The 27121-nt window shown below is 40.5% G+C and overlaps 1 protein-coding gene across 3 annotated transcripts in view; it reads left to right on the plus strand.

The window, feature by feature from the left end:
• The window catches only part of ZNF334 (zinc finger protein 334), a 73092-nt gene that overhangs the window by 35639 nt on the left and 10332 nt on the right, over nucleotides 1–27121 (plus strand). The window contains exons 6-7 of one of the 3 annotated variants that reach the window (XM_032419188.1): nucleotides 22104–22328; nucleotides 25847–25905. In XM_032419188.1, coding sequence (XP_032275079.1) covers nucleotides 22104–22328; nucleotides 25847–25905 — 284 coding nt within the window. Of the gene's footprint in view, nucleotides 1–22103; nucleotides 22329–25439; nucleotides 25906–27121 lie in introns of those variants that run through there. The other 2 variants (XM_032419186.1, XM_032419187.1) reach the window with 2 other exon arrangements.

The following is a 27121-nucleotide window of genomic DNA, read 5'->3' on the forward strand; positions in this document are numbered from 1 at the left end:
AGGCTGATGGGGAGACAATAAGAGAAGAAAAGAAGATTAGACCCTCACATCACAATATAAATCACAATGAGGGGTGTGTGTGTGTGTGTGTGTGTGTGTGTGTGTGTGTGTGTGTGTGTAGGATACAAGGAAACAGTGATTGCAGGTTCGGAAGTGGCAGTGTGTGGGGGTGATTCAGAGCGAGTGGTGCAACTATGCATTTTGAAGGTCTCATTTAAAAGCAGCACCAATATTTAATAAAAAGGCACAGACATTATTCTTTAAACTTTCAAGTTTTTTTTCTGTAAGTATTACCTATTAAAAATTTTATACTCCAGGGACGCCTGGGTGGCTCAGTCGGTTGAGCATCTGCCTTTGGCTCAGGTCATGATCTCAGGGTTCTGGGATCAAGTTCCACTTTAGGCTCCTTGCTCAGCAGGGAGCCTGCTTCTCCCTCTGCCTGCCGCTCCCCCTGCTTGTGCTCTCTCTCTCTCTGACAAATAAATAAATAAAATCTTAAAATTTAAAAAAAAGAAAGAAATTTTACACTCCAAAAACTTATTTATTTTTTATTTATGAGAGAGTGGGGGAGGGGCAGAGGGAGAGAGAGAATCCTCAAGCAGACTCCCCACTGCGTGCAGAGCCCGATGCAGGGCTCCATCCAGGACCCTGAGATCATGACCTGAGCTGAAATCAAGAGTCAGATGCCTAACTGAGCCACCCAGGTGCCCCTACACTCAAAAAATTTTACGCTTAATAGACAAAGTGTTGATTGGGATTTTACTCTCAAGTTTTTTGTTTAGCCACAGATTTTAATGATTTGATACATGATTAAATATAAATATAGTACATTGATTTTAATGTTACTTCAACCCTAACAATCAGAGTGCCATACTAGACTTACCCATTGATTTACTACCTGGAATTCACATTGTGTCCATTTGTTAATATAAAGAGTGATCCACTAACTTGTATGTAGGTCTTTGTGGACTTAATCACCAGTATACTATATTTAAAGTTCCAGAATTAGACTTGTTCAAAGAGGAATCTCAATTGTATATTTGCCACATATTAAAGCACAAAACTCAAGTTCTGGTCCGTTTGCACTCTAAACTCTAATATAGGTATATATCATTGCTATCATGATTTTTCCAACCTCAGGTTCTACCAGTATTTTATATTTTTGCCAATCAGATACAAAGTTTTTTTTTAAGATATTATTTATTTGTCAGAGAGAGAGAGAGCACAGGCGGGGGGGCGGCAGGCAGAGGGAGAAGCAGGACCCTGGGATCATGATCTGAGCTAAAGGCAGACACCTAACCAACTGAGCCACTCAGGCATCCAGATACAAAGTTTTATCGCTGATTTTTTTATTTGGATTTATTCAATTGCTAGAAAAACATTTGGTTTTTGCTTCCTGAAATAAAACAAAATAAATTAGAAAAATATGAGGTAGTAAATATGAGACTTTCTACTACCTACAAAAAGTGTAATTAGCATAGCATCCTGTTACTTGTCTGCACCCAAACCGTGGGTAATGCTACTCTTTCTCAAAATGATGGATAAGCGGGGAGTGCCTGGGTGGCTCAGTCAGTTAAGTGTCTGCCTTCAGCTCGGGTCATGATCCCAGGGTCCTGGGATCGAGCCCTGCATTGGGCTCCCTGCTCAGCAGGGGAGCCTGCTTCTCCCTCTCCCTCTGCTGCTCCCCCTGCTTGTGCTCTCTCACTCTCTGTCAAATAAATAAAGAAAATCTTTGAAAAAAATGATGGATAAGATATTGCTAACTTGAAGCAGGATCAGGAAGTAATTTAAAAAATAAAGTAGAACTATTGGGAATGAATACAGTCAATGGGATAAATGAAATAATACAGGCAAAGACAAAATAGTTAAGTCACAAGTCCATGAGGAATTTAGAAAAATCCAGATTGGAATTTTTTGTTTTTAAAGATTTTATTTATTTATTTAACAGAGAGAGACACAGCAAGAGAGGGAACACAAGCAAGGGAAGTGGGAGAGGGAGAGGCAGGCTTCCCACCGAGCAGGGAGCCCAATGCAGGGCTCGATCCCAGGACCCTGGGGTCACAACCCAAGCCAAAGGCAGACACCCAATGACTGAGCCACCCTGGCGCCCCTGGATTTAAAAGAATATTAAAATTAAGGCAAATATAAAATAAAGAAATACTGTTATTTACTAACTAGAAGCCTCAGAATAGAAGAAAAAAATTAAATGCACAGGAGAAAAATAATCTAGCATATCGGAATCCCAGAAATAATGAGTCTTGCTGAACAGGCTTGGTCTCTTTCCTTCAGCACTTTGAAAGTATCATCCTGCTGCCTCTGCCCTCCACTATTTTTGAAAAGTCAGCTGCGTTTTATACTGTTGTTCTCTTGTACATGATGGGTCATTTTTCTCTTGCTGATTTCAAGATTTTCCCTCTGGCTTTCAACAGTTTGATCCTGATGGATGTAGTTGTAGAAGTCTCTACCTTCCCTATGTGAAGTTTGTTGACCTTCTAGGATATGTAGATTACTGTTTTTCACCAAATTTGAGGTCTTTCTGGACAATATTTAAATACTTTTTCTTTCTCTTTCTCTCTCTCCTCTCCTTCTAAGACTTCTACTAGACATATATTGGTATGCTTGATGGCATTCCACAGGTCTTTGATGCTCTGTTCATTTTTATTCATTCTTGTTCTTTCTCTTCTTCAGATTGGGTAATTTCTAGTTTGCTAGAAATTCAAGTTTGCTTTCTGCCAAATTCTCTTCTGCAAGTTCAGATCTGCTGTGGAGCCCCTCTAGTGAAATACCCACTTCAGTCACGGTACTTCTAAACTCCAGAACTTCCAGTTTTCATAAATTCTATCTCTGTAGTGATATTCTTTATTTGAATCATTGTCATACCGGCCATAGTTTCCTTTAGTTCTTTGAACATCTACCTACAAAAACTATTTTTGAAGTCTTTGTAAGTCCAGCATCTGAGTTTCAGAATTTCTGTTGGCTGCTTTTCTCAGTGTGGGCCACAATTTCTGGTTTCTTTACATGGCCTGTAATTTTTTTTCCCCCTTAAAAACAGGGTAATATTGCAGCAACTCTGGAATTCTGATTTCTACCACACGAGGGCATTATTGTTGTAGGTTTTGTTGTTTGGTGACTTGTCTGAACTAATTCTTTGGAGTCTGTCTCCCCTATGGTGTACAACCACTGTTGTCTCTGCTCATCATTTTATTGATTGATTGATTGATTTGAGAGAGAGAGAGTGAGCGAGTGGGGGGAGAGGCAGAGGGAGAAGGAGAGAGAGAATCTCATGCAGACTCCCCACTGAGTGTGGGGCCTAACAAGGGACTTGATCTCCTGACCCTGAGATCATGACCTGAGCCGAAATCAAGAGTTGGACACTTAACTGACTGAGCCACCCAGGAGCCCCCTGCTTGTCATTATAAACAATTCTTCTTTTTTTTTTTTAAGATTTTATTTATTTATTTGACAGAGAGACAGCAAGAGAGGGAACACAAGAAGGGGGAGTAAGAGAGGTAGAAGCAGGCTTCCAGCCTAGCAGAGATCCCGATGCGGGGCTCGATCCCAGGACCCCGGGATCATGACCTGAGCCGAAGGCAGACGCTTAACAACTGAACCACCCAGGCACCCCTATAAACAACTATTCTTGATTTCGTTCATAAACCTGGTTTCATTCCTGTTTCAGCATAGGTTGGTAGTTAGCCAATGATTGGTCAGACGTTGTGCTCAAACGTCTCCAGCCAGTAAGTCTTTTACCTTTTGCCAATGAACCTATGTGAGGGTTGGGTATTGAATTCAAAGGTCAGTCTGTTTATTTTTTTTTATTTTTTTTATTTTTTTTAAAGATTTTATTTATTTATTTGACAGAGAGAGAGACAGCGAGAGAGGGAACACAAGCAGGGGGAGTGGGAAAGGGAGAAGCAGGCTTCCCACTGAGCCGGGAGCCCGATGTGGGACTCGATCCCGGGACTCCAGGATCATGACCTGAGCCGAAGGCAGTCGCTTAACCAACTGAGCCACCCAGGCGCCCCATAGTTCAGTCTGTTTACAAGTCTGTGTCTCCTGTGTCTGCACAAGGCCTCCCCTTTATCCAGGAAAGGGTAGATAGTCAAGGTCCTCTCCTCTCCTAAGCATGTGCACCCCCTTGCTCAGAATTCCAGATCACCAGGATACAGGAGACTTATCAAGGCTAACTATATCTATCTCCTTTCTTGGATTTCTGATTAAAGTCTTGGCTAGTTTGCCAGTTTGTTGCTGGCCCCAAGAAGGATCACAACCTTGACCTTCCTCAATGAGTTGCGCAGAAATGGCTACAGTTTTCAAAAAACGTCTAAGTTTCCGAATTAAGTCAATCCTCTCTAGCAGCAAAGTGTCTAGTTTTCTAGCTTGCCGTGAGACTTCTGGCCTGACAGCTGGGATATAACTCCAAGAATCTTGCTGTTCATTCCCATAGTTCAGTAGTTTCCTTGGAGAAATACTTCTCAGTTTCGTGTATGACCTTATTACCAGAGAAATGGTTGTTTCACAGTTTTGTTCAGTTTTATCAGTGCTTTTGGGGAGAGGATTTGCTAAGCTTCTCATTCTGCCATTCTATGTGTCCTATAAGGTAACTTAAGTGCCAAAGTACTGGGAGCCAACTAAATGAACGAGGGCATTGGTGTGTGCCTACAGTAAATTAGCATGGGTATTGTCTGATAATGGTTAGATCTTAGTAAGTGTTCAGTTGATAATTTTAAGGTAAGAACTAAAGGGTAATTCAGTTCTCACAGGGTGGTAAGATTGGGGGAATTTTTTTTTTAAGGTTTTATTTATTTATTAGAGAGAGAGAATACACAAGCAGGGGTAAGGGGAGAGGCAGAGGGAGAAGCAGACTCCCTGCTGAGCAGGGAGCCTGATTGGGGCTCAATCCCAGGACCCTGGGATCATGATCTGAGCCAAAGGCAGACACTTAATGGACTGAGCCACCCAGGCACCCCTGGGGTCATTTCTTATGTTTTATTTTCTAAAACTTCATAGATTGGCATTTGATTATGTATCAATTTATATTTTTTGAAAGCGTAATTCAAGGAAAGAGTATTTTCTTATATTTTACATGAGTGATCACAACTCAGGTTATGCTATCTTGAAATCAAGTTTATGCTTTGACTATTGTAAATGGAAACTTATTAAGGTCACCTTCATGGAGCAGTTTTTAACCCAGGAAACTAAATACCTGGATGTTATTCGTGATGATTCCTATGAATGATTCTCAGAAATAGAGATTTTAAACTTACTTCTGGGCTTCCAGTTCACATTACACACTGATTACAGCCTACCTACATTTGATCTATTCCCTGTTCTTTGAATTTAATTATGACCCAAAGCAGAAATTATATCCCCCTGCCACATTCTCCCCTTAATTTTTAGGCATCAGCTAACGGACAGTGACTTCTTTCAAGATTCTATTATAAAACTTAAGAAGAAAATTATATTTTACTATATCTGAACTCTGCATTGAACTTACATTCTGTGTGATTTGAAATCCTGGTGGTTCCTACATTGATATTTAAGATCACAGCATCTCTCCCCAGTTAGACATAAACTTCTTGATTATTTGAGGTTAGTTTTATAATCCAGTTTGCTTGTTGATTTACCACAAACATTTTAAAAAGGACTCTTCCATGATCATTTGTTAAAATCTCTGTAATACTTGCGCTTTTTGAATTATTCTTTTACTCATTTTTGCTCAATGAAATTGGTTATCCAGTTCAACAATCCATGATCCATTGCACTGTTGTCTTAGTAAAATTAAAATATAAAAACAACAAAAATCAGCTTTAAAAAAAAAAAATCCATATCTGAATCTGAAAGAGAAAGCTAAGCTTTGAAGAAAGGCTACGATGGATATTGTGGACCATCACCCAGATCCCCCTTTAAGACTAAGATGCTTTTCCTCCAGCTGTTTGGAGTATTAGCTGCTTATGGCTCACAGACAAGTCATTCTTTGGACATTGCCCTTGCCTAAAGACCGCTACCTGGCCCAAAGTTACACTCCTCCTGGATGCAGCCAGCAGACACATAAGGGCAGGGGTGCAAAGGTCCTACTCTTTTGCCTCAGTTCAGAACAACTGAAGGGTCGTGTCAGCTCCAAAACTCCCTGTAGGATTGGATGAACCCTCTGTTGCAACAGTGTTGGAGTTCAGTCTCTCCCTTGACCCAATCCAGTTTCCTCTCACCCTTCACAGTTGTTCCCAAAAGAATACCAAAACTTGCTACATGCAAATCTCAGATAACAGATTCTATTTTTCTGGGATCCTGACCTATGTCAAAGGTGTTTTAAAGGACATGCCTATAGACAGGCAAGAGTGTCTCCCTCTTTAAGAAGAGAGATGTAGCAAGAGGGACTCTAGCACAATAATGATGGGTAAAAAGATCCATTTGCGTATTTTTTCCCCTATACTAAAGCCCATGCAAAGAGCTCATGTCTCCTCACCTCAGGGACCCAGGTTCCTCTGACCATTTGGGGTGTGGGTTGTGATGACTTCCACCTGCTCACCGTGTCAATTACCTGAGCATGGGGTATTTGTCCCTTCTCTCACCATCATCCAGGGATCACTGCCTCGCTTCAGAGAAGACCTCACTTCTGCTTTAAAAAGCCCTGCATAGAGGAAAAGAAAATGTTCTTCTCAATGCTTTGAGTATCAGAGAATTTAGACCCAGTATTTGGCTCTACACACAGTGACTGTGGGTCCCAGTTTGCTTTAGTTACTCCAGTATCCTTTGTAACATTCCCTTTCCCTTTCAAACTCCACTTAGGATGGAGGATAAGTTATGTATTGACACTAAAGAAAGAGGAAGCCTCAGAGCAGTGTTCTTTCACAGTTCTGCCCACAAATCACCTTTTAAAAATAGTTCTCTAGCCAAATTTCGGCTCTGTGATCACATTTGCTCTGTTGCCTTTGAGAAAGGCATGGAGATTTGAGGAGACTGGGATACATTCATCTTGGGTGTCTATAGTATGAGTGTGCCCATCTCTTCTTTCAGAAAGCTCCCACAGATTATTTAGGAATAGGGAGCTGGTATTTAGATAAGCATTTCAAGAGTTCTGTAGATATTTGTACAGTAGGAAGAAAAAGCTCAAAGTAGGCAGCTTATCAACGAATGGGAAAGATCTTCTTACCCAAAGTGATCAGATGTTTGTAGTTTTCCCATATTACCTTCTTGTACAGCATCTAGATATCCCCACTGCTCCCGAGATAAGTCAATGAATACATCTCCAAATTTTATTGACTTCTGAAATAACAAATACTTTATGATCTCCAACTGCCCAAATAATCAAGTAGTCCTAGAAGAATTAGTCTTGGTCACTTGGGACGTAAAAAATGGAAGGTTGAGTATGAGCATAAACTTGGTTGCAAGGTTGACTCAGAAGAAAGAGAAGACACAAATTAACAATATCAGGAATTAAATAGTAGCCATCACTGCAGACCCTCCAGACATCAAAGAAATAATAAGGGAATACTATGAACAACTCTGCACACGCACTTTGACAACTTAAAGGGACCGATTCCTCAAAAAGCATAAACTATTATAACCTACCCATATGAAATAGAAACGGAGAGCAGATTAGTGGTTGCCCAAGGCTAGGGATAGAGTGGAGATGGGCTGGGTGTGCCTATAAGGGAGTAGATGAGATTTTTACAATGATGCAATAGCTCTGTGTCCTGACTGCCATTGTGGTTATACTAATCTACACCTATGACATAGGATGATTTACACACATTCTACCAATGTCAGTTTCCTAGTTTTTACATTGTACTATACTAACTACATAAGTTGTAGCCAACAGTAGAAACTGGGTGAAGGGTACAGAGAACCCCTCTATATTGTCTTTGTAACTCCCATAAATCTATAACTCAAAATCGAGGCTTAAAGAACATGTAGTTGGATGTGAAATAAAGACGTAAGAGTCTTGGAAGAATCTTGAGTCACCCACATCAGATTACTGGGTAGCACGTATGCCCCTAGCTTGTCAAGTTATGATGCAAACTGAACACTTTAGGGAGTGTTTTTGCCCTCGCAGAGTTTAGGGAAGATTAATTACTTATTTTCACTAAAAAATTAGGATTACAACAGGTAGTGCTAAATACTACGTTACATTGGCCAAGGGATGTCAAAAAGTGAGATCACGGTTTGTATAGGAGTGATGCCTTCAAAGAGGAGGTAAATTTGGGTTGTGTCATAAATGAAAAAGAAGCAGGATTCAACAGAGAAATTCCCAGAAATGCATCCTAAGATAAATATATAACAGTTAACTAGAAATATGTCCTTAGCAGTGTTTTATAATAGTGAAAAAAGTAGAAAATTGCCTACATTGAGGGATTGGTCAACTTATACCTATTTGGGGATGTACTACAAAGAAGCCATTAAAGTCAATAATTTATATATTATCAGTTGTATATTGTAATTTAATGACTTGTAGAATTTATGTTAAACTGATAATATATAAATTTTATGTAGTGTGACTTTGAAAAAACATATACAGGTTCCTAGGGAAAATTACAAACAGTATCGTCTGAGATGTGGCCGTATTGATAGATTTTCTTTGTGACCCATATTTTCAACTTTTCCACTGAATAGGTATGATTTTTTTTCTTTAAAGCATTATTTTAATAGAAGCAGAAAAGTTGTCCAAGACTTTTGGGTTGACTGAGGAATGAATCCAGTTCTTGAGCCTGGAGTATCTGACATGATTGTGTTATGGGAAGGAAGTTACCTTGGAAATACATTTCTTTGGACATTTCCTTTTGGTGCAGATAAAGTATTCAAGACTCACATTAGAATACTTAAAATTGTCAGACCAGAAAGATCACTAAATGGTTCGAGGACCCATGCAGAGGAACACAAAATAATGTAAAGAAGTCACAGTGTATATAGTAGGAGCTCATTATGATCAAGGACTAACTTTTCTCTATTAAATTTAATTTAGGGGGCACCTGGGTGGCTCAGTCGGTTAAGCGGCTGCCTTCGGCTCAGGTCATAATCCCAGGGTCCTGGGATCAAGCCCCGCATCGGGCTCCCTGTTCAGCAGAGAACCTGCTTCTCTCTTTCCCTCTGCCTGCCGCTCTTCCTACTTGTGCTATCTCCCTGTCAAATAAATAAATTTTTAAAAATCTTTAAAAAAAAATTTAATTTAGAAACAATAGATTGGTTTGTGTCAAAATATTCCTTTGGCACCCATTAAGTCCTACCCTTCAGAGTCCCCTCCACCTTTCAATGCCTATGTAGTGATAGAGCACAGAAAGTTAATGTCCAAATGTTCAATGTCAAAGACACAAAGAAGAATTGTACATTGATTAATATTAGTCTTATTCAGAATCTGCATTAACCTTTATGCACCAATACTATATGCTTTAAATCAAGTAAAAAATAGAAACAAAAAGAAAACCACAAGGAATTTTACATCTCTGTCTCGGAAAACAGTTCACATAGGCAAATTGAACAAAGAAGAAGAGCGTCACAATTAAACTTGATCTAAATGTTACAAAGTTACTTTAAATGCAACAATCAGTTAATAGCCAGCCTTTATAGTCTGGCAATGTATTAGGAACAAAGAAAATCGCAGATTCTAAAGGCAGAAATTCTATGTCAGATTCTCTGCCCAAACTGCAATCATGTTTATTAAAAAGCCAAACAGAAAACAAAATAATGATGTGTTATTCTGAAAAATTTTTAATTATGAAACACTACAGCAAAAGAGGTATTAACTCAGATTTTGAACTAGTTAGAAACTAGAATATACATATCAACATTTCAGGATGTGGTCAAAGAAATATCTGAAGAAATGTACACCTGGGGTGCCTGGCTCGCTCAGCCAGTAGGGCTGGTTCTACTGCAACTCTTGATCTCAGAGTCATGAGTTTGAGCCCCACATTGGGCATGGAACCTACTTGATATAATAATAAAGAAATAGAAATTTAAAAATAAATGTATAGCCTTACCTGGAGTAACACTCTTAAATAGGTACAGTGCAATGAAAGCTATTAGTGGGAACAGGACATCAAGCCAGAACCAGAGATTATCATGCCAGCCCCTTTCAACCCTAAAGAAAAATGATGTGACTAGAAAAAAAAAAAATACGATTCTCTAAGACCAAAAGGCATTTGTATTAAGAAAGATTACAAGAGAAACTCCCAAGTATAAAAAGCAAGAATGACCTACCTACAGTTATTACTATTCAGAAATGAAAAAAGTATGCATCTATATTCCAATAAATTTGTATTTTTAGGGAAAGCAGAATAAATTATAGGACTATTAACAGTTTTGGACTCAGAAAATACTTCTGACCAATGACTCCAGAGTAAACAAAATCATTTCTTAAATAGGGACATGGCCTTGACCATTTTATGTAGAAAGCCAATCAAAACTTCGAAGAATGGGGCACCTTCCTGGCTCAGTCAGTAGAGAGTGCGACTCTTGATCCTGGGATTGTGAGTTCAAGCCCCACGTTGGAGGTAGAGTTTACTTAAAAAATTTTTTTAATAAAAATAAATAAATGAAAACTTCAAAGGACACATTTCCTTTTTATACAAAGCAGAAGAAAGAAAATCGGTATGGGAAACTTCACCACCTTATTCTAGGAGACAAAGACACCCCCAAAACAAACAGGGCAAACATACTTGTAGCCACAAAAGAATAAATAAACTGATTTCTATTTTAAACAGATACAATTTCTAAATATAAAATAGCAGAATTATTCTGCTATATAGTTAGTACATTTTGCTCCTGGGATGAACACAAAGGTCAATTATAAAGACCCTGTTATTCAAATTTAGTACATTAACAGAGGAAAGAAAAACTCCCAGTGGGTACCAAACTGTGAATTTGATAAGATTCAGCCAATTTTCAAAACAATACTATTTGCTGGGGCTCCTGGGTGGCTCAGTTGGTTAATCGGCTGCCTTGGGCTCAGGTCATGATCCTGGGGTCCAGGGATCGAGCCTCGCATGGAGGCCCCTCATCCCCTGCATCAGGCTCCCTGCTCAGCGGGGAGTCAGCTTCTTCCTCTGCTCCTCTCCTGCTCATGCTTGCTCGCGTGCTCTCTCTCTCTCTTGCTCACTCTCTCAATTAAATAAATAAAATATTTTAAAAAGAAACAAGTGTCATCAATCCTGCTACTTCCAGCTGGGTTAGACAAGAAAAATATGCCTCAATAAGCACACTGTATAATGATAGAGACAACTAGGTATGGAATATTTGGGACAGGAGTGGATCACCTACTGATTTTTCTGTGACTGTGTTCTATTGTGCCAAGTGTTACTACTGCAATCATGGCATATGTGCATCTGTATTTTGTAATGAATGGAGTATGTTTGAGTCTGCCTAGGTAAATTGCCCTGTGTGTTGTGACCGCATTTGCATAATCAGTTGAGTGGGTATCTCAGTCCTTTCTTTAAAGATGTAGATTCTGCAGGAGAATATTGCTATGTAAGGATATGTGTATAGATATATGACTTTCACAAGCTCAATAATGGTAAATAAGCCACCAGAAATGGCTTCTGCTTAATACTTCACACCCATCAATTACCAATTACTTGGCATATGGTCACCAAACTATTTCTCAAATCCATTCCCTTCTGTCCTTTTCCAGATGCAGTCCTAGTCCAGGTCCCTCCCTATTACAGTCCCTGGGGAAGTGAGTGCCCTCAGTCCCTCACAGTGCCCTGCTCCTCCACTCTTTCCTGCTCTGGGCGGTGGGTGAGGGGTCCCCAGTGTCCCAGCGCTCCCCCTCTGCCTGCCTTTCAACAGGAAGCCTATCTGGAGTCAGTCCTGAGCCATTCTGTTTATTAGAAGCATTACTCTGCTTTTCTAAAAAAAAAAAAATCCTGCCTGGTCTAATTATTTTCCTTTCAGATGAAGTTTTAGAAATGTCTGTCAAGTAAAACATCAAAGCAAAAACTAAACCGATCAGATTTTGGTTGGGATTTTGTTAGACCAAAACATGCTTCCCAAAGGTGTGCAGTGTTCTTCATGTGTGTTTTTTCTTTCCCTCTTTACTTTTTTTCTTCTTTCCAAAGCAGTTTTTGGGAAAAACTCGTCGCAAGATTGGCCCCCGTGGGTTGGAGGCAAACTTTAAGATCAGCCCATCCATGCCAGCGAGGACCCTAAATTCTTTGTTTCTTCGCCTGCCCTAAAGTCCCCCCAGGTCTACCAAGGAAGACCTCAGCCCGAGATCTGCTTTCCAGGGCTGGAGGAAGCTGGGGGAGGCTTAATTTGCCTTCATTCCTTTCTCAGTCAGTGTACTCTATATGCTAGTCGGGAGCATGGAAATGCATGAGAACTCTCTTTCCAGACGTGGGTGTGGTTCACTCGCTTTCCTATCACAGTCATTTGGTAAGCCGCACACTTGTTTTACACACTTCTCCAGAAGTGTTTTATATTTCACAGATTTAAAAAGTAAAGAAAAAGCGAATAACCAGACTTGATTCCATAAAAGCAGAGCGCCTGACAGTGAAGTACTTGAGGGCAGCTGAAAAGATCGTTGACTTGCTGTTGCTGCAGTTTCCCTGATAAGTGATGATCCGCAGCGCTTGTGTGGCTCCTAGAAACAATCGTGCCCGGCTTCAGATCCCAGATCTGCCACTGAGATGCTCCTCTGACCTTGAGCAAGTTACTAAATCTGTGTGGTTCTGTTTCCTCTTTTGGAAAATGAAGGTGCTGTTAGGAGGATTGAATGAGATTAGGAAGGAAAAGCTGTTAGCACCTTGCTACTCAAAATGCGGTGGGGACCCAGCAGCGTGGGCATCACTGGGGACTGCTAAGGACGCAGAATCTCGCGCCCCACTGCACCTTGGCTGAATAATTTTAACAAGGTTGCCAGGGGATTCTGCCCACATAGCCTAGCACCTAATAGTCACATAGACATCCATCTGATCAGTGTTGTTCTTACAAGCCTCCATACTTAGGTTCTTCTTCTTTTTTTTTTTTCTTTTATGTTTTATTTATTTACTTGAGAGAGAGAGACAGAGATAGCTAGAGAGAGAAATGAGCTGGGAGGAGAGGGAGAAGAAGGCTTCCTGCTGAGCAGGGAGCCTGATGCAGGGCTCGATCCCAGGACCCCAGGATCATGACCTGAGCCGAAGGCAGACGCTTAACCGACTGAGCCACCCAGGCGCCCCAGGTTCTTTTTTTTTCTCTCATTTTTTAAAATATGAATTCTATTAACCTATAATGTATTATTAGTTTCAGAGGTAGAGGTCAGTGATTCATCAGTCTTACACAGTACCCAATGCTCATTACGTCACATGCCCTCCTTAATGTCCATCACCCAGTTACTCCAACCACCCCCCCCAGCAACCTTCAGTTTGTTTCCTAGGATTAAGAGTCTCTTATGGTTTGTCTCCCTCTCTGATTTCTTTTTTTTTTTTTTAAAGATTTTATTTATTTATTTGACAGAGAGAGACACAGCGAGAGAGGGAACACAAGCAGGGGGGAGTGGGAGAGGGAGAAGCAGGTTTCCCATGGAGCAGGGAGCCTGATGGGGGGCTCGATCCCAGGACCCTGGGATCATGACCTGAGCCGAAGGCAGACGCCCAATGACTGAGCCACCCAGGCGCCCCTCCCTTTCTGATTTCTTAACTATATCCACCTTCATGATCATGAGGTTAGAGTTTAAATCCTCATTTTTTAAAAAAAATTTATTTATTTATTTGAGAGAGAGAGAGCACGAGACGGGGGAGGGTCAGAAGGAGAAGCAGAAGGGGAGCCCGATGCGGGGCTTGATCCTGAGACTCCGGGATCATGACCTGAGCTGAAAGCAGACACTTAACCGACTGAGCCACCCAGGCACCCCATAAATCCTCATTTTAATAAGTAAAGTAAGGCTCACCCAGCTGAAGTAGAGGTCATATAGCTAGTGGATGGAGTTGCTTTGGGGTTCAAATAGATATTTAACTCTAAATTTCATTATCTTTTCAATACATATTTATGCCTAAAATTAAAAATGTATGCACCATTTTATCCTTAATATCAAAACGATGTAAAAGTTATCTTTGGGGCACCTGGCTGGCTCAGCAGGTAGAGCCTGTGACTCGTGATCTCAGGGTTGTAAGTTCGAGCCCCACGCTGGGTGTAGAGATTACTTAAAACTGAAATCTTTAAAATAATAAATTAAATAAAAAACAAAAATATCCTTAATCAATGTATCCCCTATGCCAAATAATTATGGAGAAAATATTGAGTTAATCTTACATTTGTGGTGATTGCATTTCAAAAAGTCAGACAGTGAGAATTGTAAGCCTCCCCTAACCTCTCAAGTCTGGCTGTGTCCTCAGTAGCCCAGTATAGAGTTTATAGCTCAGTCTGAGGTTCTAGATCAAGTTCATTTGACCCCCACATCCAAGCTCCAGAGGAACACGACCTCAAGAGAAGGAATAAGGGGATAGTTCTAGAAGCATCTTGGAGAGCACCCTCGCTAACCTGAGACCTGTTAGGACAGAGTAAGATTCCCTGGAAGGAGGAGGTCCTAGATAGCTGGGCTTGAAGCAGTTTCTGATTCTCCAGCTTATAGTGAGCAAAATTAGGATAACATCACCACATCTGTGAGCCATCGAGTTCAGTGTGACAGTGGAAGCTGTGGGCAAACTTTGAAAGGTGAGCGGTAAGCCAGGGTAAAAGGGACTGGTAAGGGACAAGGTCTAAGGGGGAAATAAACATTATTGTAGGGTATTTAAGGGGTTGGCCATGGAATAAGAGCTCACCAACCCCAGCAGATGAAATGTGCCTCCACTCTTCCCTACATTATACACCAATTCTATTTTCTGCTTCCTCTTTCCAGATCCTGGGATGGTCCTATACCATAGGTGTTAACCATACCTAATTGATTTTTTTTTTTCCCCCTCGATCCTGGTCAAGGTGAAGAAAAGCTTTTCCTCTTAGCTAAAGAATCACTGAAAGGTAGTACTGGGGTGAACTTCGTAAGATACCTAAATCTTGCTCCTGGTTTACAATAGCCATAAAATTAGGGTAGAATGAGTAACTTGTCTAGGATCACATATATCGTGAGTGACAGAATTAAGACTAGAAATTGAGAGAAACCTCCTGCCACTGTTTTTAGATGAAATGGATGAATTTCTAGAAAAATATCAATTACCAAAACTGATAGAAGAAATGGAAAATCTACATAACTCTTTATTTAAAATTCTTTTTAAAATTGATTCTATAATTTAAATTTTAAGGTCCCAGATGTTATCACTGATTAACTGTAGCAAATACATAAGGAAGAAGTAACCCAATCTTACAGAATTGTTCTAGAGAGTAGAAAAAGAGGAAATATTCTTCAACTTATTTTATTGGCCAACATATTATTTTTTTTCACAAATCATTAAATTTTTTTTTTTTAAGATTTTTTTTTTATTTATTTATTTGAGAGAGAGAGAATGAGAGACAGAGAGTATGAGAGGGAGGAGGGTCAGAGGGAGAAGCAGACTCCCTGCCGAGCAGGGAGCCCGATGCGGGACTCGATCCCGGGACTCCAGGATCATGACCTGAGCCGAAGGCAGTCGCTTAACCAACTGAGCCACCCAGGCGCCCTAAAATTTTTTTTTAATTTAGTCAATAGCCATTCTTTAATAGAGTAGTTCAGCCTACTTACATTTGTTAAAATTAGTACAGCCATTCTCCCTTTATCGTTGGGTAAATTTAACTGTATTGTTGTAGATTTTTCTTTTGTTTTTAATCAAGAATGGGTATGGGATTTTATTGAATGCTTGCAGAGCATCTATTAAAATAGCTGTAGAGTTTTTCATACTTTAATATGATAAAATAACTTTTTGGATGTTGGATTATCTCTGTATTCCTGGGATAAATCCAACTTAGTCATAAAATACTGTTTTTTTTTTTTTTTTTTTTTTAAAGATTTATTTATTTGACACAGAGAGAGAGAGAGGAATCACAAGCAGGCAGAGTGGCAGGGAGTGGCAGAGGGAGAAGCAAGCTTCCCGCGGAGCAGGGAGCCCGATGTGGGACTCGATCCCAGGACTCTGGGATCGTGACCTGAGCCGAAGGCAGACGCTTAACGACTGAGCCACCCAGGCGCCCCTAAAATACTGTTTTAAAACATTGCTAGATTTGGGTCACCTGTATAAGGGAAGTGGAGGTATAAAAAAGAGGTCATTGGGAAGTTAAAAAAAGACTTCCAATTTTTTCCCTTTTTTTCTCCATTTTATGATTGAAAATTTATAGCATTCACAAAAGTAGAAAAAATAGTATGAAAACTCAGGTACCCATTTAGCAGTTACAACAGTTGTTAACTATTGGCCAACATAATCTGGATATCAAAACCAAATAAGGATATTATAAGAATGAAACATTAAAAGTCGATCTCACGGGGCAGCTGGGTGTCTCAGTCGGCTAAGTGTCTGCCTTCAGCTCAAGGCATGATCCCAGGGTCCTGGGATCGAGCCCCATATCTATGCTCAGTCGGGAGCCTGCTTCTCCCTCTCCCTCTTCCTACCACTCTGCCTACTTGTGCTCTCTCTCTGTGTCAAATAAAATCTTTTTTTTTTTTTAAGATTTTATTTATTTATTTGACAGAGAGAGACACAGCGAGAGAGGGAACACAAGCAGGGGGAGTGGGAGGGGGAGAAGCAGGCTTCCCAAGGAGCAGGGAGACCGATGCGGGGCTCGATTCCAGGACCCTGAGATCATGACCTGAGCTGAAGGCAGACACTTAACGAATGAGCCACCCAGGCGCCCCTCAAATAAATAAAATCTTAAAAAAAAAAAATTTAAATAAATAAATAAAAGTCGATCACATTCATGAAGTAGAGTTCTAAACAAAATATTAGCAAATAAAATTGGGCAATATTTCTTCTAGTTTTATTGAAACATAATTGACATATAGTACTATATAAGTTTAAGATGTACAGAATAGTGACTTAACTTTTTTTTTAAGATTTTATTTTATTTTATTATTTTTTTTTAAGATTTTATTTATTTATTTGACAGAGACAGACACAGTGAGAGAGGGAACACAAGCAGTGGGAGTGAGATAGGGAGAAGCAGGCTTCCTGTGGAGCATGAAGCCCGATGTGGGGCTCGATCCCAGGACCCTGGGATCATGACCTGAGCTGAAGGCAGACGCTTAACGACTGAGCCACCCAGGCGCCCCAAGATTTTTTTTTTTTTTTTAAGTAATCCCTACACCCAAGGTGGGGCTTGAACCTACAACCCTGAGATCAAGAGTCACATGCTAACCCGACTGAGCCGGCCAGGGGCCCCTGACTTGACTTTCATATTTTATGAAACAGTTACCACAATGAGTTTAGGTAACATCCATTATCTCACATAGATACAAAGAAAAGAAAAAGGCAATATTTTTAAAAGGTGAGAGTTCATGACCAAGTTGGATTTAGTCCAGGAATACAGTATTTGTTTAACTCTAAAAACTAACCAGTGAGGGCCACCTGGGTGGCTCAGCCGTTAAGCATCTGCCTTTGGCTCAGGTCATGATCCCAGGGTCCTGGGATCGAGCCCCGCATCGGGCTCCCTGCTCAGTGGGAAGCCTGCTTCTCCCTCTGCCGGCCGCTCCCCCTGCTTGTGCTCTCTTTCTCTCTATCACTCTCTCTGTGTCAAAAAGATTTTATTTGTTTATTTGACAGAGAGAGACAGCGAGAACAGGAACACAAGCAGGGGAAGTGGGAGAAGGAGAAGCAGGCTTCCCGCTGAGCAGGGAGCCAGATGCGGGACTCGATCCCAGGACCCTGGGATCATGACCTGAGCCAAAGGCAGACGCTTAACAACTGAGCCACTCAGGCGCCCCAATGAATAAAATCTTTAAAAAAAATTAACCAGTGAAACAAAAATATATTAGCAACATAAAGGTCATATCAATAATATGGAAAATGCATTTGTTAAAATTCAAGTCCAGTCATAATTTTTTAAATTCATTATTTTAAAGATCCTTAGCAAGCTAGGAATAGAAGGAAATTTCCTAAATATGATTGATAATGGACATTTATAAGAAACCAACAGCAAGTATACTAATGTCTCATATTAGGTACAAATTTCAATATAATACAAGTCTGTTGGATTTTCCAAAATTGTAAGGAACCACATGCATTATAAGCAGCAAAGAGTGCTAATTGTGAGCTCTGTTTATGTTACTGAGATTTGGCTATGTCATTTTAGCAGATAAACTAAAATTCATCCATTTAACAATCAAGCTCTGGATTGTTAATGTCCTCGAATGAGCACACTGTTACTAATGCTTTAGAATATTTTGAATGATTTTGTTACTTTGGCAGTTATTTTAGCATTCACTGTTATTAAAATTTAAAATATTTTAATTACTACACCATTCTCATCCAAATATTCATTAAATGGTAGTGCTCTTAAGGGGCTTAAAAATTCATGAAGACCAATTACTTTGAAGTGGAAATTAGATGTTATAATATACTACAAAGACACTTAAATAAACACCATAATGCACTGTGCAGTTAATTTAGTGGAGAATGCTCAATACAACATCAGAGCTAAGGCCAACAAAATAAAAAAGACAGTATTAAAGCTGATACATTCCACAGTGGGTGTGAATTTATGCTCCCTGGGAATGCATTCTTCCTATTCTGCATCTCTTCCTATGGGGATACAAGTATTGAATAAGGCAGGTTTTGAATTTTTCCAGGTCTTATAAGCAAAATCCTTACATAGACTGCTCTATTGTTACATAAGAAAGTAAAGTAATTTTTAAGTTTTTGGGTTCAGTTTTGTTCCTGTATTTGGTTTTTACACTTGTTTTTATACCCTTAGGAGACATTTATGATTTTTATTAAAAAAAAAAATCAATACCTTATCTTTTTGTGTAAAAAGTATTTTATTTTTAAAATATTGTAATAAATAGGACGTCTGGGTGGCTCAGTCAGTTAAATGTCTGCCTTCGGCTCAGGTCATGATCCCGGGATCCTGGGATTGAGTCCCGCATTGGGCTCCCTGCTCAGCCGTAAGCCTGCTTCTCCCTCTCCCACTCCCCCTGCTTGTGTTCCTGCTCTCGCTATCTCTCTCTCTCTATCAAATAAATAGATAAAATCTAAAAAATATATATTGTAATAAATAAATAAATAAATAAATAAATAAATAAAATATTGTAAACTCTCCCCATGTCAGTCAATATATCTCTGCATTATAATCTTTCATGGGTACCTGATATATTCCCCACCTTATGGATTCCTACAAGCTCTTTTTTTTTTCTGTTTTTCTGGTTTTTTTAGATTTAGATTTTTGACAGTGTGGTGCTGTTAACATAAGTTGTAAGAAATGTACTTATACATGTATCTTTAGACAATTATTTCTTTAGGTTGTATTTCTAACAATAGAATTGATACATTAAACTACATGCTCCTTTAAATCTTGGTACAGAGTGGCCTCCAAATTGTTTTATAAATTACATTCCAAATGGAAATTTATGAGAATGAACATTTTCCCAAACTTATGCCCACCCTGGATATCATTTTTCTTTATAATCTTTGCCAACTGTAAAGGCCAAAAAATGTATTTAAACATTTGCATTTTTTATTTGTGGTTTATCGGCTGCTTCCACATATTTATTCCTCATTTGCATTTTCCCTTTTATTACTTTCCCCCTCCTATCCATCGATCATTTTTATGGTAGTGTGATCTTCTTATAAATGTGTAAGAGATAATTAAATGAAGCCAATAAACCATTCTTTCATATATTTAACAAATATATTGCCCAAGTGTGTGTTTACTTGATTTTTTTTTCTGAAAGTAAGGTTTTAAATTTTTCTAGAGTAAAATTCAAGTCATTTTTTTATGGCTTGCCAGCTTGCCATCCCTGCCCAGAGTTTAAGTGAGAAAATTCTTTTATATTTTCTCTAGGTACTTGGTGGCTTACTGTTCATATGTTAAATCAAGAGTCGATATGAAATTTATGTGTTATAATGTGTCCGCACTGAGACATAAGCTTGCCCTCTCCTCCCATGGCCCCTAGATTCTGAACATGATTTCTTGACTGCCTCATTTCTCCCCTCCTCCCACAGTGCTCTACTTGGAAATTCCACCTTTATCGTGCTCTAAATTCTTGTGGGCTCTTGGGTACCTGTTCTTCGAAGGAGCAGGCAACGTTTAGGAAATACTCCAATTTTTTTTAAGTCCCGGCTTTTTTGCTAGGGTTTGCTTTTTTTTTTCCAGATGAAATTTAGATGTGTTCTGTTAAGTAAAATAAAGCAAGGGAAGGAAGGAAGGAAGGGAGGGAGGGAGGGAGGGAGGGAGGGAGAAGGGGGGAGGGGAGGGAGGGAAGAAAGAAGTCACGTCACTCAAGTTATTAAGATTTTGATTGGAGGGGCGCCTGAGTGGCTCAGTCGTTAAGCATCTGCCTTCGGCTCAGGTCATGATCCCAGGGTCCTGGGATCGAGCCCCGCATCGGGCTCCCTGCCCAGCGGGAAGCCTGCTTCTCCCTCTTCCACTCCCCATGCTTGTGTTCCCTCTCTCGCTGTGTCTCTCTCTGTCAAATAAATAAAATCTTAAAAAAAAAAAAAATTTTTTTTTTGATTGGAATTTTTTTAAACAATATTGAGTTTTCCCATCTAGGACAACAAATATGTGTCTTTAAAATACAATATGTGTCACATTTTTAATGTCACACAGTAGAGTGTAATAGTTTCTTTTGTGTAATTCTGCCAAATTCTTGTTTTTAATTTTTTTTAGTATAGTTGACACACAATGTTATATTAGTTTCAAGTGTACAGCATAGTGATTCCGCAGGTTTATACATTATGCTGTGCTTCCCACAAGTGTAGCTAAATTTTGTTAACCTAGTCCTAGACACTGAATGCTACTGTCAATGGAACTCACTTCCTTTTACCATCATTCTCATGTGGCATAAGAGAAACAATTGATATAAGAGTATATCGACTGGCACATCATCTTAATCATGGGATCAAAGGTAATATTACCAAAAATGGGACAAACGAACATCATGTATATGAAACTGATCTGATGTGATTTACTAAGAAGAATATAACATCCCTTATGTAGAATTCCTGCCAAGAAATGTGATAACCTGAATCTGTTGAGGAAACAGACAAACCCAAATGAAAGAACATTCTTCACAACAACTGCTCTGTTCTCTTCAAAACAGCCACTGCCATGAAAGACAGACAAAGGCTGAGGAGCTAGATTAAAAGACTCTAAATAGTTTGACAACTGCATCTAATGAATGATTCTGAATTGGATCCTGAATCAGGGGAAAAAAATGTTATAGAGGCTATTATTGAGACAATGGGTGAAGTTTGAATATATGGTCTGCATATTAGATAACATTTCAGTGTTCGATTTCTTGGGTTTGATCGTTGTGTGGTAGTTACATAAAAGAATGCCCTTGTTCTTAGGAGATGCACACTGAAGTGCTAGGGATGACAGTTCATGTCTACAGCTTACTCTCAAATGGTGAGGATGAGAAGATGGGGAGAGAAATTGAGAATTGCATATATGGCAAAATATTAACAATTGGTGAATCTAAATGGTTTCCAGGTGTTCATGCAGAATGAATCGTGCCTGCAACCTTTCTGTAAGTTTGAAAATTTTCAAAATGAAAAGGTTAAAAGGGTCAGAAAATGAAAAAAATCAAAATAACATATTGAATTTTTAGGGTCCTGTTTTAACAAAAGTATCACCTAACATGGTCATCTCCGGGAGGGGAGATTATGAGGGCTGTCCTTGATCAGATCTTCCTTTGATTTTTGTGTATCTGCTGTTTTATCTACAATTTTAGTGGTACTTCAAAATCCAGTTTTGAGTGGAGGCGATGTTTGCATTCCTGGGAGAAAACTGGCTGGTGGTGGGCATCAATCTTTTACTATATTGCTGGGCTTTATTCTCTAGTACTTTAGTTAAAATTTTATGTTTTCATGTGTGCAGTTGATATCTACCCTTCCTTCTCAAGGTCGCTTTGAGTCTAAAGGGACCTTGGTCGTAGGAACCCGTGGAACCGGGTTCAGATTCCTAATGCAGGGGTCATGGAGGAACCAGGGCTCCAAACAAAAGTAAAGATGATTTTGGACAAATAACCCAATGCACCAGATAAGGCAGGGACTCTTCCGACATTCCCTAAGACAGGGGGCGCGGAGACTTCTGGGAAACGGAGTCCCGAATTTGATGGATTACCGGCAGGAGAGCCCAGCGAACCTGGCCCTCGCAGCTCCTTCTGCGCATGTGCAGTTCTTCCTCATTGTTCGCCCGCTCCCTCGTCTCCGGCTTCGCCCCGCAGGTAATCGTAGAGCCTCCGGGTCGACGCGCTGCTCGGTGACCGAGTCCTGCGGGAAGGAGGTGCACTACAGGTGAGGACCTAGCTTGGAGAGCTGCTTTGCGGGGCGCGGGATAGGTTTGTGCCCACACATGGTGGAAGCAAAAACTTGAGCGAACCCCACGCGGGCTGAGGACCCTTAAAGAGAGCCAGAGACAGAGCAGCTTAGTTGCAGACGCACAGGTTCCACGGAAAGGATCAGGGCACGGGTTTCTTGGTCAGAATCAAGTGCGCCGAGAAAAGGCATCTAAATGGGAAAGAACTGTTTCCAGGAGCTCCTCGAATTTGCATGTGCCCTGGTCAACCATTCATTAGCGAGTCAAATCCACGACAGCAGTGGGCGTGAGAGGGAACGCTTATAATATTTATTATGTGCCTGCAAGCTAAGGGCAGATGGTGAGTCTGCATTGTAGCAGACTGATGGAAGAGCCTAAGTTTGAACTCCGAAGAGTTTAAATTCTGGCTCAGCCACTGAGTCTCCATGGGCAAAATGATGAGCCTCTAAGACTCAGTTTCCCCGTCTGTAAAATGAACTTTTTTCCTAAAACCTGTCTCCAGGTTGTTCTGAGGATTGAATAAGGTGACACCTGTAAAGCACTCAGCACAGGTCCTGGCATTCACTGAGTACCTGGGAACTGTTAATTGCCTTTATCGTTGTTCTTTTCATTAAGAATATTTTTTATTCCCAAAGCCCCCCCCCCCCCGTAAAATTGGTATTAATCCCATTTTAACCAAGAAGAAAACCAAGACTCTGGAGGTGAAGTCTTGTGGACAGTAATTGGAGGAGCTAGCATACAAACCTCAAACAGTTTTATTTCCAAATCTCATGTTGGGTTTCGTCCGGCAGCACATCCTTCCCAGCACTTAGCAGAGTGACAAGTCCCTCAGAGGCATGAGGAAGAACCTGGAATGTACCAAACTGAGTCTTCTCTATAGTTCTTGGAGATTTCTTGACATCTTTTCAGAGCGCTCGGGTTACTGCCCCATGGAAGCTTCTCTACTCTTTCTTCATTGTCCATCTGCCCTGTGACCTCAGCAGTTTACAGACTCCCAAACCAGATTTTTCTGACAGTTGTTCTCAAATAAGCTTGTTAAAACCCAAGAGCTGGCTAGGCCCCACCCCCAGAGTCTCCGGTTCAGTAGGTTGGGGAGGGGTCCCCACATTTGCATCTCTATCAAGCTCCTGACTGATGCTCCTACTGCTGGTCTGGGAACCACACTGAGAACTCCTGTTGTAGGGGTGGTGAAGTCCCAGAGACAGTTGGGACCTGGGCTGGAGATTCCAGTTATTTGAATTTACCCCTCCAGCCAGGTTCACATTTCCTTGGATCCCACAGCTCTTGTAAGGAAAAGAGGTGGGGCCACCACGAGCAGGACTCCCACCTGGGAGATCCCCACCCACCCAGACACAGCCCACCACCACTGGGGGCACAGACCCCAGAAACAAGCAGGTTCTATCTTTGCTTGCTCAGAAGCGATTTCTGATCGTTCTGCCCTGAGTCACATCACCACACCAGAGGTTGTCAAGAACAGTCGGTCAGCAAAAGTGTGGGCCAACTTTCAAAAGAGAGAGGTGAGCTGAGCTGAGGGTGCTGGGCAAGAGGCAGGCTTCTGGGATGAGGAAATCCTGTGGACAGTGGATGAGGATGTGTTCTGGGGGGATGGGCAGGGAGACACTATCATCACTCCTCCCATGCTTTTTATTCTCCCTGAAGCCCCTCTCCCGGGATTCTGCACAGCCCGCAAAACCACAGCTATCCCCTCATCTGGAATTTAGGGATATGTTACCCACCCCCCGATTCCTGCCTTTGTAGGCATACACCAAAGGCCTTCAGAGGTTATGTAACCCTGCCTCATTTTAAAAGTGAACAGTATTGGGCGCCTGGGTGGCTCTGTTGGTTAAGCGACTGCCTTCGGCTCAGGTCGTGATCCTGGAGTCCCGGGATCGAGTCCCACATCGGGCTCCCCGCTCAGTGGGGAATCTGCTTCTCCCTCTGACCCTCTCCCCTCTCATGCTCTCTCACTCTCTCTCTCTCTCTCAAATAAATAAATAAAATCTAAATAAATAAATAAATAAAAGTGAACAGTATTGGGTCTGAGGGAGTCATTAGCATAGGGTTAAGTACAAGGTTTCTGGAGCCAGACTGCCAGGGTTCAAAGCCAGGCTCTACCACATTACTTTCACTTCTTCCCTCAATTTCCTCACCTATAAACTGGGAGTGATAATACTACCTACACCGTGCTTTATTTTAAGGAATAAATGAGGTAATATAAGTAAAGTACTTAGAACAGTGCCTGTTACATAGTAAGCACCATCCAAGTATTGTCAGTATCCTTAATATTAGTATAATCTCGGTTTACATTATTTGTTAGTCCCAGAACCTAAAGGACCACTGGGGCCCCCTGACTCCCAAGCCCTTGTTCTGTCCACTGTGGCTCAGTTAAGTCGAAACAAGTTTCTTAAAAAAAAAAAAAAAAATCCCATAGAGACACTGAAACCAAAGGAGAATAAATCCCTTAAAAAAAAAAATAGACTTCCTTAAGGCACACCTATCCCTGTTAGAGGTTCCTATTAATTTTTTAACTTGAAGGAGTTAAAAATATAAGTAGGAGGGGCAGCTGGCTGGCTCAGTCCATAGAGCGTGCAACGCTTGATCTCAGGGTTGTAGGTTCAAGCCCCATGTTGGGTCTACAAGAGATTACTTAAAAATTTTAAAAATGCAAATATATAGATTGTGTGTGTGTGTGTGTGTGTGTGTGTGTGTGTGTTGGAAAGTAAATGAGCAGATCTCTGTCAGGTTTTTGTTGCATCTTTTTTACACTTTTTTCTGATGAAAATATTCAAAACATACAAAAGTAAAGAAAATAATATAATGACTCCCACATACTCGTCACAGCTTCAGCCATTATCAACCTAAGACCATTTTGTTTCATCTCTACCTGCCCCCAACACACACGTACACATTTTCCCTTCCACCTTCCATGACTAGATTATTTTAGAAAATCCGGAGGGCTCCTAGCTGGCTCAGTCGGAAGAGAGTGGGACTCTTAATCTCGGTGTCATGAGTTCGAGCCCCACATTGGGTGTAGCGATGACTTAAACGAACAAATAAATAAATGAACTTAAAAAAATAATAAAGTAAAACCCAGACATTAAAAACTTAAAATGTAACATGTTTAATAATGGCCAAAGGCATGGCATGTCATCCTTGCTATGCTAAGATCTGTTTAACCGGCTCTTTCTTAGTTGGACTTTGGCTTGTTTTGTATCTGTCTGCTATTAAATCAAAGAAAGCTGTGAATTGTAAGAAACCAATCAGATAAGAATATTTACTCTCCGCAGTGAAAAGCATGCTTCTCTTAGTTCCCCATGGTTATACCAGGGATAGGAGAGTCCCCTCAGCACCCCTGCCCCTTTGAAGGGTCAGAGACATTGTCCCACCGTGTGGCTGGCTCTCAGCTACTACATGTGGATTTCTAGGCAAGGGCTCCGAGGACCTTCAGGACAGACCCTATTTCTCATGATTGCTCTGCTCCTTTCCCTTCCTCCAGCTCTGGCCTCACAGTTCTCGAAACTTTCCCCAGAACAGGAGAAAATGAACACATCTCAGGTAAGTCATTTACTTCTTACTCAACTTTTTCAATGAACTCTTAAGAGTGACTTCACATTTTTTAGTGACCATGCCTTCTTATTGATTGTTTTTCTTCTTTTTTTTTTTATTTTTTTCCTGGGATATCATCTGACTTTCCTTTTTTCCTTTCCCGGTTTTGAAGGTCTACATTTGATTTGTGTTGTATTATTGATTACCTTTGATGTGTGTGACACATATGTGAACGTATTTTTTTTTTTCAACATCAGGGATTGTTTTCACCCATAGTTCCATCTAAATAACATATACTCCTTTATCTCAGATTCTCCTTTTAAATGCTTTTCTTTTCCCACTTTCTCTTTACATAATAAATATTATTTTTTTAATTCTTTGTTAACAATCGCATCACACCTTCTAGCAACTTGAACAAAAATTATTTCAATTCTAATATACATTTTTTTGGTTATCTTTACTGTCCCAAGTTTGAAGATAAAGTGTTATAATGTTGTCTGCAGCTTAGGGTTGCTTATCATGTTCCAGTCACTGTTAAATTCCTTGCCTGATTTAACTCTTTTAATCACAACAACAGCATTATGAGGTATGGAGTTTTATTACGCCCTTTTTACTGAAAGTATAAATAACAGATTGAAGTGCTTGTAGCTGGAATGGTTCTAAGGATATCTAAGGATACATCATTAGAAATTTGGCCAGATAGGGGGTGACTGGCTGGCTCAGTTGATAGAGCGTGTGACTCTTGATCTCAGGGTCATGAGTTCAAGTCCCACATTGGGTGTAGAGGTTACTAAAGAAAAAATAAAAGAAATTTGGCCGATTGTCAAATTTGTCCTAGAGTCCAAGTCCGCTATAAGCTTTCCACCCATTTTGGGGAGTAAGATTTTGGGAGTAAGTTCCAGCCTGTCCAAGAACTTGGAATGGGACATCTCTTAGGTATGGCATTGCCAGAGGAGATGCAGAGCACAGAGATTATACTTTGCATGGGACATACTTATCCTAAAAACCTATTTGTTCTTTCCCTGGGTGCCCTGTGTTTTTATTTACTAAAGCTGGGAACTCTACTTAGGTAGAAAGAGGGTTTCAGCTGCCCTCTGCTGCCCATGAGCTCTGGCATTCCTAACCCATCCAGAGGACCAGTCATTCTCTGTCTTTTCAGGGGCTGGTTTTACTACCTCGTTCCAGATGGCCTGTTGCTGGACCAGCACGGCCTGCCTCAGTTTTC

The sequence above is a fragment of the Phoca vitulina genome, unplaced genomic scaffold, assembly GCF_004348235.1.
Source record: "Phoca vitulina isolate PV1807 unplaced genomic scaffold, GSC_HSeal_1.0 scaffold22, whole genome shotgun sequence".
Classification (NCBI taxonomy): domain Eukaryota; kingdom Metazoa; phylum Chordata; class Mammalia; order Carnivora; family Phocidae; genus Phoca; species Phoca vitulina.